General features: G+C 56.5%; 1 protein-coding gene across 1 annotated transcript; it reads right to left on the minus strand.

Moving 5' to 3' along the window:
* Nucleotides 1-572: 572 nt before the first annotated feature.
* Nucleotides 573-3,782, minus strand: ZFTA (zinc finger translocation associated; the record flags this gene model as incomplete). Its single annotated transcript, XM_047072096.1, has 4 exons — nucleotides 573-1,180; nucleotides 1,419-1,982; nucleotides 2,232-2,618; nucleotides 3,173-3,782. Coding segments are annotated over 4 exons (2,025 nt in total), but the record flags the coding sequence as incomplete, so codon positions are not given.
* Nucleotides 3,783-17,115: the final 13,333 nt, after the last annotated feature.

Below are 17,115 nucleotides of genomic sequence, written 5' to 3' on the forward strand. Positions count from 1 at the left end.
GGGAGGGCGTGGCAGGAGCGGAGGAGGCGGGAGGGGCCGCGGGGCGCACCGTCCCCAGAGCCCGCCTGGGAGGCTGGCGCAGCTGCCGGAGCCCCAGCCCAGCTCCGCCCCCGCCTCCGGGACGCCCGCCCGCGGTCCCTGGTGTCCTCGCCGCCCGGGGGGTGGGGCTCCCGAGCCCCGCCCCCCGCTGGAAGCCCTCGTCCGCAGTCCTGGCCTCCGAGCGGCCGCGAATACCAATGAGGCCCCGGCGGCAGCCGCCCGCGACCCCGGGGGCCGTGCCTGCCCGCGTGCAACTCCGCGGGGAACTGGGCCCCCGCCCAGGGACGGCGCCGGCGCGGCCTTCCTGCCCTCCCCCCCAACCCTTGGGGCCCTAATACTGACTGTCGGCACCCCCACCCCGGCCCGGCGCGGGGCTGGGGTTGGAAACCCAACGTGCGCACGCTCGGAGGGCCAAGGTGGCCTTTCGGGAAACGTGGGGCCCAGCGCGGGGGAGGGCCAGGGCTCCGGCTCCGAAGCGAGCGCGCGCTTCCCGCAGCGCACCGACCGGCCCGGGGGGTGCTCCTGGGCACCGAGCGGAAGCCGGCGACCCCACCCAATTCCTATCTCCGCCCGGCCCGGCCAGCGGGGGGGCAGCTGCGGCGGTCAGGGCCGCGGGAAGCTGGGTGTCCCGGCCCGAGGGCCGGCCGAGCACAGGGCCGAGCCGCCCCGCGAGCCCGCTACGCGCGACAAATGGCGCCCGCTTTGAGGTCCGCGCCGCCGTCGCGCGGCGCCGGAGCCGGCGGCCCGAAGCCCTCGTGGCCGTAGCAGCGCAGCGCCGCCTCCTCGTAGGCCTCCAGGATGGTCTGGCGCTCCTCGGGCGTGAAGTCCATGGAGAAGGGGTGCACCTGCAGGATGTGCCGCTTGATGGTGCTGACCTTGAGGGTGGCCAGCGCGCCCCCGCACACCATGCACACCAGGCCGCGCCGGCTGCCGTCGTAGTCCATCAGGTACTCGCCCCGCCAGCGCGGCTGGTAGTTCCGCCGCTGCTCTCGGCTGCGGGGCGGGGGCGGAGGCGGCGGCGGCGGCGGCGGAGGGGGCAGCGGCGGGAAGGCGAGTCCCCCGGGCTCCTGGCCGTCCTCGTCGTCGTCCTCTTCCTCCGCGGGCCGTTCCGACGGCTCCCCTGGGGAGAGCGGGACGTCGCCTGGGAAGGGACAAAGGACCGCACTGGAGCCGGCGGAGGGCAAGCCGACCGCGTCCAGGGTCTCGGCTCCACGACCGCCCGCCTCGGCCCTCCGGGCCCATCCTCCCCGGCCTCCCCTTCAGCCTTCCGCTCTCCCCACCCCCTTCCACCCCAGCACTCCCAGCCTTCGCTCCCTGCCTGGCCCGGGTCCCTGCCCCCACTCTCCCGCGCCACCTGCTCTGGCCCTGCGCCAGCTCACCCCACCACTCCTCCTCCGGCTCCTCCTCCTCTTCCCCTCCCCCCTCCTCGGAGGCTGCGGCTGTGCCGGGGGCGGCAGGGTCCCTGGGGGACTCGGGGCAGGGCAGCCCCAGGGCCAGCAGGTGAGCGGCCTGCTCGCTCCACTCCTGGGCGATAAGGGCCTTAACAGGCCCGCTGAGGCGTGTGGAGCCCGGGTGGCGCTGGCGGATGTGCCGCTTGATGGTGCTCATCTTGAGCGAGGCCAGCGCGCCCCCGCACACCATGCACACCAGGCCGCGCCGGCCGCCGTCCAACTCCATGAGGTACTCCAGCCGCCAGCGCTCCTGGTAGCGGCGGCGGTGGTCACGGCCCCGCGGCGACCGGCCCGGGACCCCCACCCTCTCGCCCTCCTCCTCCTTCTCCTCCTCCTCCTCCTCCTCCTCTGCCGGCCCGGGCCTCTCAGGGACCCCGCCAGCCTCTTCCTTTTTTACGTCTGGGGGACTGAGATCCTGAGAGGATAGGGCTCCGGCAGTGGGGGCGGGGTCCCGGCTCTTTCTGGTCAGGTCCTGGGGGACGAGGTCGTCGTCTGTTGGGGAAGGGGTGAGGGAGAGGGGCTCAGCCTGGTGGCAGGGCTGCCCTTACCCACGCAGAGGGGTCCTCACCCCAGCCCCTGTCTAGAGGCCCCAGCCGGTGTGGGTGTGGGTGTGTGTGTGCCTGTCTGCGGGTGGGTGAGTGTGGGTGTGGAGAGGAGTCCCTCCCGGTTTTGGCCACAGGCCCCACTTTGCAGCCCTAATATGGGGGGAGGGGGGTCTCGGCCCAGGGATGGGCCTCGCACCTGGTGGGGACCGAGTGAGCTCAGACAGTGTCTCGGGCTGGCCTCCCCAGGCTTGCAGCAGGGCGCTGCGCTGGGGGCCGCTGAGCCCCAGGGAGCTGGGGTGCACCTCCAGCACGTGGGCACGGATGTCGTCCAGGTGCAGGCTGGGCAGTGCCCGGCCACAGGCCATGCACACCAGCCGGTTCCCCCGAGGGTCATAGTCCATGAGACACTCTGCCCGGAACCAGTTCTGCAGGGACTCCTTCAGCCTCCGCTCCAGCCGCCGGGCCCCCAGCCCCCTGCTGCCCCCGGCCCTCCGGGAGGCTGACAGGCGCCGACGCCGAGCCCGGGGTGCCACTGGGCCCCCTCGCCGCTGGCATCGGCCGCCCTCACCAGCTGGGGCTTTGCCTGAAAGGGTCGGAGCGAGGTTAGGAACCGAGATGCTGGCGATCCAGGGAGCTCCCCGCGGCAGCCAGGTCCTCCACAAGCCTCTCCCTCGCTCGGACTCTGCCTAACCTCCGGCCTTCTCGCCCTCTCCCCCCATGCCTTGACTCCTTCACCTCCGAACCTGCCTGCACACAAACCCGAAGCCCCACCCGCTCCTCCCGGAGACCCAGATTCTGGCCGCTTCCCCGGACTTCACTGTCAGGCCGGACCTTTCCAGCACCCTCTCCTCCCAGCCTTCCCCCCCCCCGCCCATCCCCCCACCTCCAGTCTCCTTGAACCTTCTACATCCGCAGAACGCCGAATCTCTCTCGGGGGATGCGGGAGACCCCCTCACCTCACTGTCCCTCCCCCAGTATTGTAGGGTAAGGGCAGTAAGCAGACCCCACCCAAAAAAGAGCAGTGACTGGCTCAGGAAAATCCGTTCGTTGGCTGGGGAGGCGGCCCCACCCGGGCCCCGGCCCCGGCCCCGGCCCCACCTGCCACCCCGGCCCCTGCCTCTCCAAGTCCTGCGTTACCTGGGCCCTTGGGCGGGCAGGCTTGCAGGCTGGCCCCCTCCTCCTCCTCTTCCTCTTCCTCTTCCTCCTCCTCCTCAGCCCCCTGGGCCCCCAGGCCCTCAGACTCTCCACAGGCCCCCAGCCCCAGGTGGGCATCCCAGCTGTTGCTGATGACTTCCTTCTCCCGGGGGCTCCAGTGCAGGGAGTAGGGGTGCTTTTGGCGGATGTGCCGCTTGATGGTGCTGAGCTTGAGGGTGGCCAGGGAGCTGCCGCACACCATGCACACCATGCCGTGCCGGGCGGGGTTGAAGTCCATCAGGTACTCCAGCCGCCAGTGGTCGTGGTAGTAGCGCCGGTGGTCGCGGCCGGGGATGCGGCTCTTTCCGGGCCTCGAGGCCCGGGCCTCACAGTGGTCTGAGTATTTCCTGCCTGAAGATGCCGGTCCCCTGGCCCTGGAGGAGGGCAGGGGGGCACTCCCCCAGGACCCCAAGGCACCCCCTTCCAGCTGAAGATCTTGCCCTGAAGAGGGGAGGGGGGGAAAGGGAGACGGTTTTTCAATGTCCGATTTCCAGGGAAAGAACCCAGGCTGGGATTTTGCAGAGAAAGGGAGGCGGGGGAAGGGTCGTTCAGGGGCAGGAAAAGGATGGCAACAGCAACAAGAGGGATGTGGGAGAGGTGGGAGTCAAAGCATTGGCCCCTTTATGAAGAGTGAGGACCCTTTAAGAGAGGGCCAAGAACGAAGGGATGCGAGGGGCGAGCTCTGACTTTTTTTTTTTTTAAATGAGGTGAAGGCCAAGCAGGCAGCTGGCTCTCTATGGCACCCTGTTTGGAGGAGGGCTGTAAGAGCGAAGCCAGGAGAGCAGCACGCCGGGGCGGTTCCGGCCAGAGCAGAGCGGGCAGTGGGGCGAGAAGAACAAAGGGGGCATCTGTCTGCATCCAGGGCTGCACACAGGACCCACCCGTCTGAGGCCCCAGCCAGGAGGGCCCCACCCAAAGATCTTCCCCCTTTTTCCAATGATGCCTCCAGTGCAGCCTTCTGAGAGTCCCATTTTGGGGGGTCCTAAGCATCGTCGGTTCCCCAAATACAGGCACCCACGGGAGGGATCCCCAAGACAAAGCTGTCAACACCTCCAGGGAAAGGAGTTTCTAGGACCCTGACTTCCCTAGAGTCTGGGAGAGCCGACCACCCTGCAAGGGGACCCGCAGGAGGGCCACCAAAGTGGCTACTGAAGATTCTGCGGAAGGGAGTGGCCACCACCCACTGGAGCCCATTAAGTCTTTCTGGGGATTTATTTTTTGCTCTGGCAGAGAGCCGGCCACTGCCCAGCAATCAAGGGGCAGGCACTGGAGAGGCCCAAGCACAGCACACTACCCCGGTGGTGTTGCCTTTGGCCAAACAGGCAGACACCCGAAGCGGTCCCCCACCTTCCTTGCAGTTTGGACCCTATTTTATGTAGAAAAGGGTTTCCTGGCCACATAAGCTGAATGGACAAGTGTGGTCATGCTCCCTCTGGAGAATCTCAGGGTCAGAGAAACAAAAGACAGGACCAGATAGGACTCCTGTCACCATTGTGGTGTTTGCCTGTTTTGATTTCAGTAGATCCAGAGAAAGAAAAGCACTGGCTTCAAAGTCAGAGACCTCGGTTCCAGTATGGTTTCCACCCGTAACTTGCTCTGTGATCTTTGATAGGTCGTGTGGCTCTCTGGGCCTAAGCCTCTTTGTCTGAAAAGGCACTGGATGGCTAGCTGGTCTCTAAGCATCCTTCCAGCGCTGGATCTATGCTAGTCTAAGGTGGATTGGCCCTTTAAGAGCCCAAAAAAGGGGAGGAGCTGAGATTCTTTAAAAACAAAAGGGGATGGGGAGTTTCTGGGAGGGGAGCTCGAAGATTAGGGCAGAGTCTCCCTAGCCTGGACAGAACCGTCACGGGTCTTAAGGCGCTGACCCTTCAGCAGGGGAATGAAGACACAGTGTCCTCTGGGAGAGAACGGGGAGGACGGGCTGGTCCTACTATAGCTGACAAATTGTGGCAAAATTTTCTGAAAAGAAGGGAGGCGATAACTCGCGGACGGGAGGGGTATCTGCCTTTGTGAGCGAGCCCATCCCTTTAGAAACTGCCCGCGGTGGGTAAGGTAGTGGTGGGTCCCCCCACCCCCCACCCCGAGGCGCAAGCCAAGCTCTTTCCTAGAAAGAACATGGGGAAAAAGAAAAAGGATTCCTGTCTGCAAGCAAGGCCACAGGAGGGGAGGAGCAGCGCGACTTAAAGCAGCGGAGTTCCCAGCTCAGCTCCTCTAGGGGAAAGCCCCCCGAAAGCGACCCATAGTCTGGGCAGACTTTTAAGAGACAGCCGGATAAGGGAGACCACCTGGGAGTCTGAAAGAGAAAGGGGCGGGGGCGCAAGTCCAAGAGCCTACAGCGCGCGCCCCATGGCGCCTGGCCAGGCCCTTTGGGGACCCTACGGCCTGGTCTCTGAGGCGGGGGCCGCGGGGCCCTTTAAGGGGGAGGGAATCCGCCCGAGCCCCGCGGGCGGACCCCGGGAGCTGGGCGGGGGGCTCCCCCGCTGGCCCTGCAGCCGCGATCCGCGCCCGCCAGGTGGCGCCCCCGGCCGCCCTGCCCGCGTCCCCCCCTTTGTTCGGCGGCGGAGAGGGGCCCGGAGCCCGGAGCCGCAGCCCTCCCCTCCCCCATGCCGGGGCCCCCGCCCGAGCCGCCGGCCCCAGCTCTTACCGCCGTCGTCCTCCTCGGGTTCCGCGCCGCCGCTCGATCCGGCGGGCGGCAGCCGTCGGCCCCGTGCCGAGGCCGCTGCTGGCCCGGGGCCGCCCCTGCCGCCGCCGCTCCGGCTCCGGTGGTCCCCGCCGGGCTCCATGCGCTGCGCTGCGGAGCGGGGCCCCGGGGCGGCGGGGCGCGGGGCCGCGGGGCCGGCGGCGGCCCGCGCGGGGCGCTCGGTGCTCGGGGCCCCGGGGCGCGGGGCGCATGCACGGGGCGGCTGGCCGCACGGACGGCTGGCTGCTCGCTCGGCGGCGCGGGCTGGACCGGGGTGGGGACTCCTGTCTGGGGCCCCTGGGGCTCCTTTAAGGGCTCCTGGGTAAATTTAAAGGGGCCGCGCGCTATTTCCTCCTGCCAGCTCGCGGGGGGCTGGGGGGGAGAGGCGGGAGGCGACGAGCTGGCCCGAGGCTCCGCAGCCGGCGCCCGCCCCGGACGTTGGGAGCACAGACCTCGCCGCCCTCGCGGGCCCGCACCGCCGCCTCCGAGGCTCCGGTCCCGGCTCCTGAAGGGTCACCGAAGTGGCGAGGGGAGCCCGCGTCCGCTGCGACGCGCTTCCACCCGGGCTCCGCTCGCAGCCGCTGCCCCCTCGGGGCATCTCAGCGCCCGGCTCCCTGCACCCGCGCCGGCCGGGGATCGCCCGGTGGGAGGCCCGGGTCCCCGCCGGGGCTGCCTCCGCCCGCGCGAGCTGGGCGCGGGCCCCAGAGCGGACGCGACTGGCAGGGGCCCCAGATGGCCGCGGCCCCGCCGAGAGGGTGGAGCCGCGGGGGCGGCCGCGCCCCCTCCCGCGGGAGCCGCCCCGGAGCGCCGGGAGTTCGGGCTCCTCCATTGGAGGCGCCGACCGGGCGAAGCTGCCCCGGAGCCGGCCGGGGGCGGGGGCCGCAGAGACCCAGGCCGGGAAGAGGGGGCGCGCGGTGGACACGGGGGGAGCCAGCTGTGCCGGGGCCCGACGCTGCGGGACGGAGGGGGCCCCAGACTGGAAGCCGGGAGGAGAAGGCGTGTGCCGCCGTGACTCAGGCTCCGGCCCCCGGAGGCCTGGGGGTGCCCTTGACGCAGCCCCAGGACCCCCGCCGGCCCGAGGAGGCGAAGAACGCTGACCCCGGGCGGGGTGTCGGGCACCTGGGGACGGGCGCCACCACGGCTGGGAAGCGCTGGGGCGGACCCTGGCTGCAAGCCCCCGGACGCCTCGGGGGCCCCAGCTCCCCAGGATGCGGAGAGAAGGGACCCCCCCGAGAAGCGGTCAGGGGCGCGGCAGCCTGGGGTCCTTCCGCGAGGACCGGCTGGAGGAGCAGGTGCTTGCTTCGCGTGTGGTTGGTCGCCCACAACAAAGGCGATTCCTAGAGATCCAAATTACAGGGTGCGGAGGCCATGCAGGGTCTTATTATCTAGAGGTGGGTTGTATGCTTTTCCCTGGGGATCCAGCGATCCGCTGAAGAAGTCACCCTCGACAGACTCATTCGCCCACCCAATACCTACTGTGTGCCAACACGCTTTTAGGCGCGGGGCAGTGAACAAGACAGACAAGACTGATACTGTTTACGACTTAACAGGCACCAACAGCTTAAAACAAGGAAACAATTCCAGCCCTTCGGGAGCCATGGGAAATATTAAGCGATCTGGAGCACAGGAGGCCTATCCCCTAAGCGTTTGTGAAGAGGGGCCCAGAACTAAAATTTCTGAAGTGCCTAAAGGTGTCTGTCACCGCTGGAGATGTTAGCCCCATGACGACCTGCCGGAGACGTCACTTTGGGTAAACTGAGTCTCGGCCCTACGGCTCTGTTCGCTCCACTGCTGGCCCTGCTTTCGGGTTGGAGCCGCACGACTTTTAGCCTCTGGGGGCTGGGGGGCCCTGGTGCTGATGGAGTGCCAGGCGGTGCCAGGAGATGGGAGAATTCCCTCATTCATTATGTGCTACACTTGTGCCAAGCCCAGGGCCACAAAGGGAAAATGAGATACAGACCTGACCTTCACATGCTCCTAAGTATGGGTTAAAAAAGTACGAGGGTAAGCCACCATCAGGGCTGGCCTCCCTGCAACACTTCGGTATATGTCCTTTCCAGTTCTCTCCCTAAGGATAATTTTTGTTTTAAGATTTTATTTTTAAGTAATCTCTCTGCCCATCGTGGGGCTCCAACTCACAGACCTCAGATCAGCAGGCGCCCCTAAGTAAGATCATTTTGTTACCAAAAGAAAGACATCAAGGCCCCTGTGGAGCTTTTTTTTTTTTTTTTTTTTTTTTTTTTTTTACTGAGCCATGCTTCTCTCCTTGCCCACATCCTGCACAGCTCCAGAAACAGCTCCAGGCTCTGTAGTCCTGCAGGATTTTCACCAACTGGTCCTCACAGCCACCCTACGGAGATAAAGCTTCGAATTCGTCACTGAAAAAATTACCTAACACAGCCAGGTTGGGGGTGGGAAGGGGGGGGTCATTTCCACCACCTCCCCCCCCCCACCCCAGCAGATCTTCATCTACTGGGTCTACTAAGGCGATGGGAGGCAATGGCAGTCAGGACCCCATTGTGGCTTTTCACGGGCCCTACCTACTTTAGCCTCCGTGAGTGTCTTCCTCTATTTAAAAAAAGAGAGAGAGAGAGAGAGAGATTTAATGGATTTTTATGGGCCCTGCAACTGTCTTTATTTTCTCCCATGTGAGAAAAAAATAACGCCTCTTCTTGACCCTCGAAGGTCATTTTTCTCTTCTGATTTTAAAGTGAATTAAAATGTTTCCATGAGCCCCTATAGATATCGTGGGCTCCAGACACTACGTCCTTGGTGCCCAATGGTTGGCCAGGCTTGACTGCAATTGGCGGGGGGGGGGGGGGGGGGGGGGGGGGGGATAAGAGCCAAGAGCCAAGAGAGAGGCCATCCATAGGGCGCGTGGGTGACTCCGGCTCTTGACTTCAGTGCAGGTCATGTGCCCCTCGTCAGGCTCTGTGCTGATAGCAAGGAGCCTGCTTGGGATCTCTCTGTCCTTCTGTCTCTGCCCCTCTCCCGCTTGCACGCGCTGTCTCTCTCTCTCTCTCTCTCTCTGTCAAAATAAATAAACTTTTTTTAAAAATTAAAAAAAGAGAGAGAGGCCACCCAAACTGAGAAGACTTCTAGGGAAGACATTGCTAGAGGCAAGTCTTGAAAGACCAGGAGAAACCGAGGCCCGGGAAGGGAAGTGCTGAGTGAAGGAGGGGTGAGGGTGGGAGAGGCAGAAGAGGAACCGGGAATGAGCTGGGCGCCATGCTGGGTTCCATGCTGAGAAGCTGCCTTTGTCCTGAAGGCAGGAGGCCAGCCTGGAGCCCGTGTCCAAGGCTTTCTGGAAGCAGCCCTGAGAACAGGAGGGAGGGAGAGAAGAGAGAAAGATTGTGGACACTGTCCAGCAGTCCACACCTGCAATAGGAATGACATCAAGGGGCGCCTGGGTGGCTCAGTCGGTTGGGCGTCCGACTTCGGCTCAGGTCATGATCTTGTGGTTCGTGAGTTCGAGCCCCACGTCTGGCTCTGGGCTGACAGCTCGGAGCCTGGAGCCTGCTTCGGATTCTGTGTCTCCCTCTCTCTCTGCCCCTCCCCCACTCATGCTCTCTCTCTCTCTCTCTCTCTCTCTCTCTCTCTCTGTGTCAAAAATAAATAAACATTAAAAAATTTTTTTGAAATGACATCAAGGCAGTGGGGCTAATGGAGAGAAAGCAGATGGTGTAAGCAGGGCCACACAGCCCAGTGTGTGCAATCTTCTCTGCACACAAGGGGACAGTTTTGGGGTGAAATGCCACCTGTGCCCCAGCTGAGTCATGCACCCTGGTGTCTGCCAGGAGGAAAGGATTCCTCTTCTCACCAAGGAGCGATTTGTTAGTCCAGCATGTTCCTGAAAGCTGCTTCCGCTCGGAGGGGTCGTCTTTCCCTAATTCACTAGCCCAAAGGGGGCCCTTTTAACTAATTTTTAACAAAGGCCCCTTAGAGGCTAGCCGCTGTCCTAGATTGAGCCATATCAAGAGGGTAGAAACCACAGGACATGGGGCGGGATTAAATGCCTGATCAGAGAAAGGACAGGCTAACTCCCAAGTATGTGGAGCAGGGGGACAGGGATATAAAAAGAAACACAGATCTGGAGGGCGGAGACAGAATGAGGTCTGGTAAAAGATAAACTGAGGCATATTAAAATTTTAGGAATTTATTTGAGCAAAATCGATTCAAATGGGGCAAGGCCAAACCAGAAGTGGTTAGAAGCACTCCGTCGACGGGAGCTGGGGACAAAACTTTCATAGAGAAAAGGCGGAAGCAAAGCAAGGAAGTTATTGATTGGCTATAGCTCGAACCCTTGTTGGCTGTTTGCGATTGCTTCTCCCTAGGTCTCACTTTAGTGACCTTGAGGTATTTACAGGTTTAAATTTTGGTTCGCTCACACAGGTGTGAGGGTGTTAGAGCCATCTCAGTCTAATGGCCTCCTTGTGTAACTAACTTAACAATTTCTCCCATTTGGTCACCCTTTCACACGTGGGAGATTGACCACAAATTTGGAACGGGTACCACTCCCCGTGTCCATCAGAGTTGAATTGTTCTTAACCTTACCATGAAACTCCTCGTCATGACGAGGTCACATCCACTGGAGAATTGCTTTTTGCTGTTTGTCAAACATCCTGTTTCTGGTTTCTCCCCGCTGATGTGCTGATGGCTGCAAATATCCATGTAAGATCCTCAGAGCACGGGAGGGGTTACAATGCTGACATGAGTAGGATCATAGTACCAAGGGGCTGAAGTGTACCCTTCGCCAGGTTCCCCATGAACCAAAAGAATCGGTGCCACGTAAGTCAAAGAATGTACCCGATGAGGTATCAGCCTGTGCTACCAGGAAGCTTGTGGGTTCATCGCTTGTATTTGAGTTTTTACAAAACCAGAGGTGTTGGTTCAGGTGCAGCAGACGGCTTTTTGCTATGGCACAAGCGCCTCCTTTCTCAGCCGGCAAGTAATCTAAAGCAATCCTATTATCCAGAACCGCCTTAGCAAGAGAGTTTAGGGAACTTTGTCATCCTACCGTGGCGTTAGCAATAGACTCAGCGATGGTCGCTAATCATGTTTGTTTGTACAATTCCAGGTGAAGGAAGAAGGGACTATATACATATATACATAGTATACAGTATATATATACTATATATACTATATACTATATATATATACTATATACTGTATACTATATACTATATATATACTATACTATATACTATATAATATATATATACTATATACATACTATATACTATATACTATATATATACTATATATATACTATATACTATATATATATACTGTATATACTATAGTATATACTATATATATACTATATATATACTATATACTATATATATATATACTATATACTATATATATACTATACGATATACTATATACTATACATATAGTATACTATACATATAGTATATATACACTATATACTATATATATATACTATATACTATATATATATATACTATATAGTATATATATATAGTATATATATATAGTCAATGGATTTCATTTCCAAATCCCAGATTTAGGGATCTTTAACTTAAGGCAAAGATTTAATATTTTAACTTTATAAAAGGGGCCTGTGGAACAATTTAGGCATACAACGGCATGTGGGATGTCAGTGAAATTACTCATAGGGTGAACCAAGGGGTCTCTCCCTGCACATCCCGATTTTGGCACGGCGTGGCATATCCAGCAGTTCGCTAAGTTTCCTGCAGTGGTAGTATTTGCGAAATCCTAATTATAGTGGTGTCTCCCCAGGCATTAATAGAGAGGAAAGCAAATAGCAAATAGACAGAAGGAATAACAATTTCATATTGGAAATGGAGATCTTGACCCATGATCTTGGGAAAGTTGTCCAACTCAAGATGTTGACGGCTTCGGGGCAGGAAGCTCCCCGGTCTATGTTAACTTTACGTCTCTGGCTCACATGCAGTTCCGAGTCCGGAGGAGCCCTTTTCAATTGGGACACGTGGACCCCAATGTGCAAGTCCCTGAGATTTGGCTGCCACCTGAGTAGTAAGGAGAACCTGGTATGATCCCTTCCAACGAGGTTCAAGGGCAACCTTCCTTAGGGGTTGTTTCCAGAAGACCCACTCTCCAGTTTCTAAGTTGTGGAAAGTTTGGCCACCTGTAGGAGGATTACAGAAAGCATCTTTTACCTGCTGGAAATACACGCGGGCATAATCCATTAAAGTTTTACAGTACTGAAGCATATCAGAATTTATGAGTATGGGAGATACATGGGGTTCTATCATCAAAGTCATGGGTCTACTTGTTACTGTTCCCTTTCTAAGGCATTAATTTATGCTTTCCCATAGGTGTTGATCTACTCACCATCCAAGCCAATGGTAGAACCTTTAGCCACGGCAATCCAGTTGATTTTGTTAATTTAGGTAGCTTTGGTTTTAAGCTGCCACTTGTCCATTCAACTTTACCAGATGACTGAGGATGGTAAGGGCACCGGTAATGCCATTGTGTCAGCAGAGCCTTATTTCATTGTTTACCTACCCAGGGAGGTGGGTTCCCCTATCCCTGGAGATCACTCTTTGGACACCCCATCAGGAAATATATTTTCTCAAAGTTCCTTAGTCACCATTGTGGCATCAGCTGTTCTGCATGGGAAGGTTTCAATCCATCTAAAGAACACACAATACAAACAATTACAAGAACGTATTGATAAACCCATTGCAGGGAGCCATTGAATGAAATCCATTTGTAAGTCTTCAAATGGCCCAGCAGGTGGTGGGAATGCTCCATTTATTACCTTAATAGTCTTTCCAGGGTTATGGGTGTGACAGATCAGCCAACTGGCTAACCAATTTGTTAACCAAAATTGGTAAACCAATTAGGCAACATTGGAACAGTTACCTTTCGTAATTTGGGTCATTTTCTCTGCGCCGCAAGGAGTCGCAGAACGTAGGGCTTTTAGTGATGGCATTCTTAAGGACTGAAAAAGAACCGAGCACCCACCTGGGCCCTCAGGGAGTCCTCATTTAATATTAAACTTGCATCCTCGGTCATTCAAGTTACATACTGGAACAGTTTCAGTGCTGGCTGATTTAGCATAGAAGCCTGCTAGGGTATTTCCCTGACACTCAGGTTCTGTTTTCCTGGTATGAACTTCAATTTTAATCGTTGCAATTTGGTTAGGCAATAGAGTAGCAGGGAGTAGTTCGTTTACTACTTGGGCCCATTTTTAATTGGGGTTCCATTAGAAGTGAGGAACTCTCTCTGTTTCCATAACATGCCCAAGTCATAGACCATCCCACAGGCCTATCTGCTATGGTGTAAACGTTTACTGATTTTCCTCTGGAGAGCTGACAAGCCCAAGGGAGGGCACGGAGTTCCGCTCCGTGGTTCGACTTCAGCTGGGGAAGATATCCGTTTCCAGTAGTTTATATTGAGTTGTTACAGCATATCCTGCTTGATATTTCCCTTTTGAATTCTTAGCGTGGGGACCCATCCACGAAGAACATGGCATCTGGGTTTTCCACCGTGTCCCATGAGTCAATGCGAGCCAAGACCTCCCGCCCACGCAGGTATGCTGCTCTGTACCCTTGTCAGGCAGGGGGAGCAGAGTAGCAGGGCTGAGCACGTGGCAACGCTCACGATGGAGGTTAGAAGGTGAAAGTAGGGGTGCCTGCGCGGCTCAGTCGGTTCAGCGTCTGCCTCTTGGGTTCAGCTCAGGTCATGATCTCACAGTGCGTGGGATCAAGCCCCACGTCAGGCTCTGCGCTGACAGCACAGAACCCGCTTGGGAGTCTCTCTCTTCTTCTCTCTCTCTGCCCCTCCACCCCCCCCCAAAATAAACAAACATTAAAAAAAAAAGAAGAGGGGCGCCTGGGTGGCGCAGTCGGTTAAGCGTCCGACTTCAGCCAGGTCACGATCTCGCGGTCCGGGAGTTCGAGCCCCGCGTCAGGCTCTGGGCTGATGGCTCAGAGCCTGGAGCCTATTTCCGATTCTGTGTCTCCCTCTCTCTCTGCCCCTCCCCCGTTCATGCTCTGTCTCTCGCTGTCCCAAAAATAAATAAACGTTGAAAAAAAAAAATTATAAAAAAAAAAGAAGGTGAAAGGAGAAGGTTCTCATGTGAGCCGGCCTGCTGAGAAACGTTGAGTCTGATCGGAGCGTAATAGACTCCCGATGGCATGGGGTACTTTTAAGTGTAAGTCATGTCCTACCTAATACCGGTTGGGCTGAGGCTCCCACCGATCGCACTGCCGTGGCTACAGCTTTCCAAAAGTTTGGATATGGTTCGGCTGCTGGGTATAGCTATGAACAGCTGGTCTACGTTTTCCTCCATGCGGTCGTGTTAGAATTCCTAGATTCCTGCTTATCGTGTTTTGCACAAATAGGGTGGAAGATTTAGTATCATTTAGGAGGCTTGGGGCTGGACTTTGTTGCAGGACTAATTTTGGTTGGCTAAAACCTTGCTCACACTTATCTCCCCAGGGGGCAGGCTCTGGCTTTGACGCCCTTGTAAGCTCCTCCAGAGGCATTGCAATCAGAGAAGCATTGGGAACCCAAGATCCACAATGTCCTGAAGGAGACTCCTTAATGGTCTCTTGGTTGTGGGTCTGGGGAAACGCGGGAGAGTCTTTGTTCTTTCAGGTGAGACAGAGACTGCCTTTTGCAATCGCACCATGCCCAACGTCGTGGGCCTTGTCTTTTGAGAACTGGACTTTTTCCTTGGAGATCTCATGGCCTTTGCAAGCTAATTGCTATAAAAGAGATATCAAATCTAACTTCTTGGGCCTCCCTCCTAGGGGGACATACCAATGGGTCATCTACATATTGAGTGACTGCAGCGTTCTTCGGGAACTGTAAGTTTGCTTATTTTTTGTGAAAAATAAGGATGTTGTCTCAGCAGTCCAGGTGTATTGTTGGTTGTTCCAAGTGAAGGTGGGCAAATATTGGTTCTTCCTGTCAACTGGGCTACTAAAGACAGAGGAGCAGAGATCCATCACCACTGCGAACCGTTCTGAGTCAGCAGGGACGTTAAACAACAAGGTGTTGGAGATTTGGAACCACAGGGAACCTCGGTATCGCAATTTTGCTGACGGCACAGAGATCCTGGACAAAACACCAACCTCGTCCATTTGATTTTTTTTCATGTTTTATTTTTGAGAGAGAGTGAGAGAGAGCCGGGGGGTGGGGGGTGGGGGCAGGGGCAGGAAGAGAGAGAGAGAGTCAGAGGATCCAAAGCAGACTCTATGCTGTCAGCACAGAGCCCGGCGGGAGGCCCGAACCCACCATCCGTGAGATCACGACCTGAGCCGAAGTTGGACGCTCAACTGACTGAGCCACCCTGGCACCCTATTTGATTTTTTTTTTTAACTTTTATTTATTTTTGAGACAGAGAGAAACAGAGCATGAGCAGGGGAGGGGCGGAGAGAGAGGGAGACACAGAATCCGAAGCAGGCTCCGGGCTCGGAGCTGTCAGCACACAGCCCGACCCGGAGGCTCGAACCCACAGACCGAGAGATCATGACCTGAGCCGAAGTCAGACGCTCAACTGACTGAGCCACCCAGGCGCCCCCCCCCCCATCTATTTGATTTTTTAATGGATTAGATAGAAGAGTTGTAGGAAGCAGTCCCCGCTTCATTTGGCCTTCCCCAATTGGTGAGAGCCCTTTGCTATTAGTGGAAATTCAGCCAATTTAGGCGGGGGTTAGGAATGATCTATTTGGATTTTTATGGGTTCGGTTCCATTAATTTTGCCTCTGTCGGTTGAAGAAGAAGCCCATAGGCATTCAGGCACTTCTGAGAGATTGGGACTCTTATTTTTATTTTTATTTTATTTTATTTTATTTTATTTTATTTTATTTTATTTTATTCTATTTTACTTTATTGTTTTGTTTTGTTTTGTTTTGTTTGTTTTTCATACCTTTGAGTCTTAATTTCACCAATTTCTATTGGCAGAGAACAGAGCAGTTCCGGTTCAGGAGGGTTCAGGAAATTCTAAGGTCATTTCTCCTTCTGAGTTAAATTGTACACGACTCCTGAATTTAGAAAGCACATCTCGTCCTACCAGGTCTGCTGGGCCAGTGGCACACAGGAGGAAAGCGTGGGTCCCCGAAAAGGACCCTCATGTCATTGGGACTGATTTCGATACAGGTACCCTTAGAATTTGGTTAGAAACCCCCACTCCAGAAATATTCTCTTTCCTCCTCTTTCTGTTTTATGAAAGCAGCGTTCCAGGTAGATAAGGCTCTCGGATCCACCAGTGTTAAACGGGACTCTCCATTAATGTTCCCCTTGCTCGTTGAGAGGTATCACTGGGAACGATTTATATGAGGATCCCTCAGAGTCCCATCAATGCTTATTATTATTTTGGTAACAGGGGAACATCTTCCCAGACCAGCTTGGGTCTCTTCAAAAGATTGTTTTTAAAAATTTTTTTTTTCAACGTTTATTTATTTTTGGGACAGAGAGAGACAGAGCATGAACGGGGGAGGGGCAGAGAGAGAGGGAGACACAGAATCGGAAACAGGCTCCAGGCTCTGAGCCATCAGCCCAGAGCCTGACGCGGGGCTCGAACTCACGGACCGCGAGATCGTGACCTGGCCGAAGTCGGACGCTTAACCGACAGCGCCACCCAGGCGCCCCGAAAAGATTGTTTTTAATCTTTATGTATTTTTGAGAGAGAGAGAGACAGAGCATGAGTGGGGGAGGAGCAGAGAGAGAGGGAGACACAGAATCGGAAGCAGGCTCCAGGCCCCGAGCTGTCAGCACAGAGCCCGACGCGGGGCTCGAACTCACGAACCGCGAGATCATGACCTGAGCTGAAATCAGACACTTAGCGGACTGAGCCACCCAGGGGCCCCAGCTTGGGCCTCTTCAATAGGCAACTTAGTTTGGGCCCAAGCCTGCTAATGACTAAGGAAGTCAGGGCGTCTTTCTGTGCCTGCGTGTAGTAAAGAAAGCTTAGAGTGTGTCACGAAAAGTGTTTCCAGTCTTGTCTTGTGGTCTGAGACTGGTTCATCCTTCTTTTGTTGGCAGGATTGAATGATAGTCTTTTGAGGAAATAGTTCATCAATCCTCTCAAACGGGTCTTGGGCGTTTGTTTCTAGTGCGTTTTGGCCCATCTCTGGCGGAGTGAGTAGTATGTGAGTCTTTAATATCTCTCTCAGTCTCTTCCCATTTGACCTTGGCTGTCCATTTTCAGGTGACACGAGGACCTAATGTCATGTGAATA

The sequence above is a fragment of the Lynx rufus genome, unplaced genomic scaffold (genome assembly GCF_022079265.1).
Source record: "Lynx rufus isolate CCGP_SWC_20201006 ecotype Redwood Valley unplaced genomic scaffold, mLynRuf1.p SCAF_9, whole genome shotgun sequence".
NCBI classification, from domain to species: Eukaryota; Metazoa; Chordata; class Mammalia; order Carnivora; family Felidae; genus Lynx; species Lynx rufus.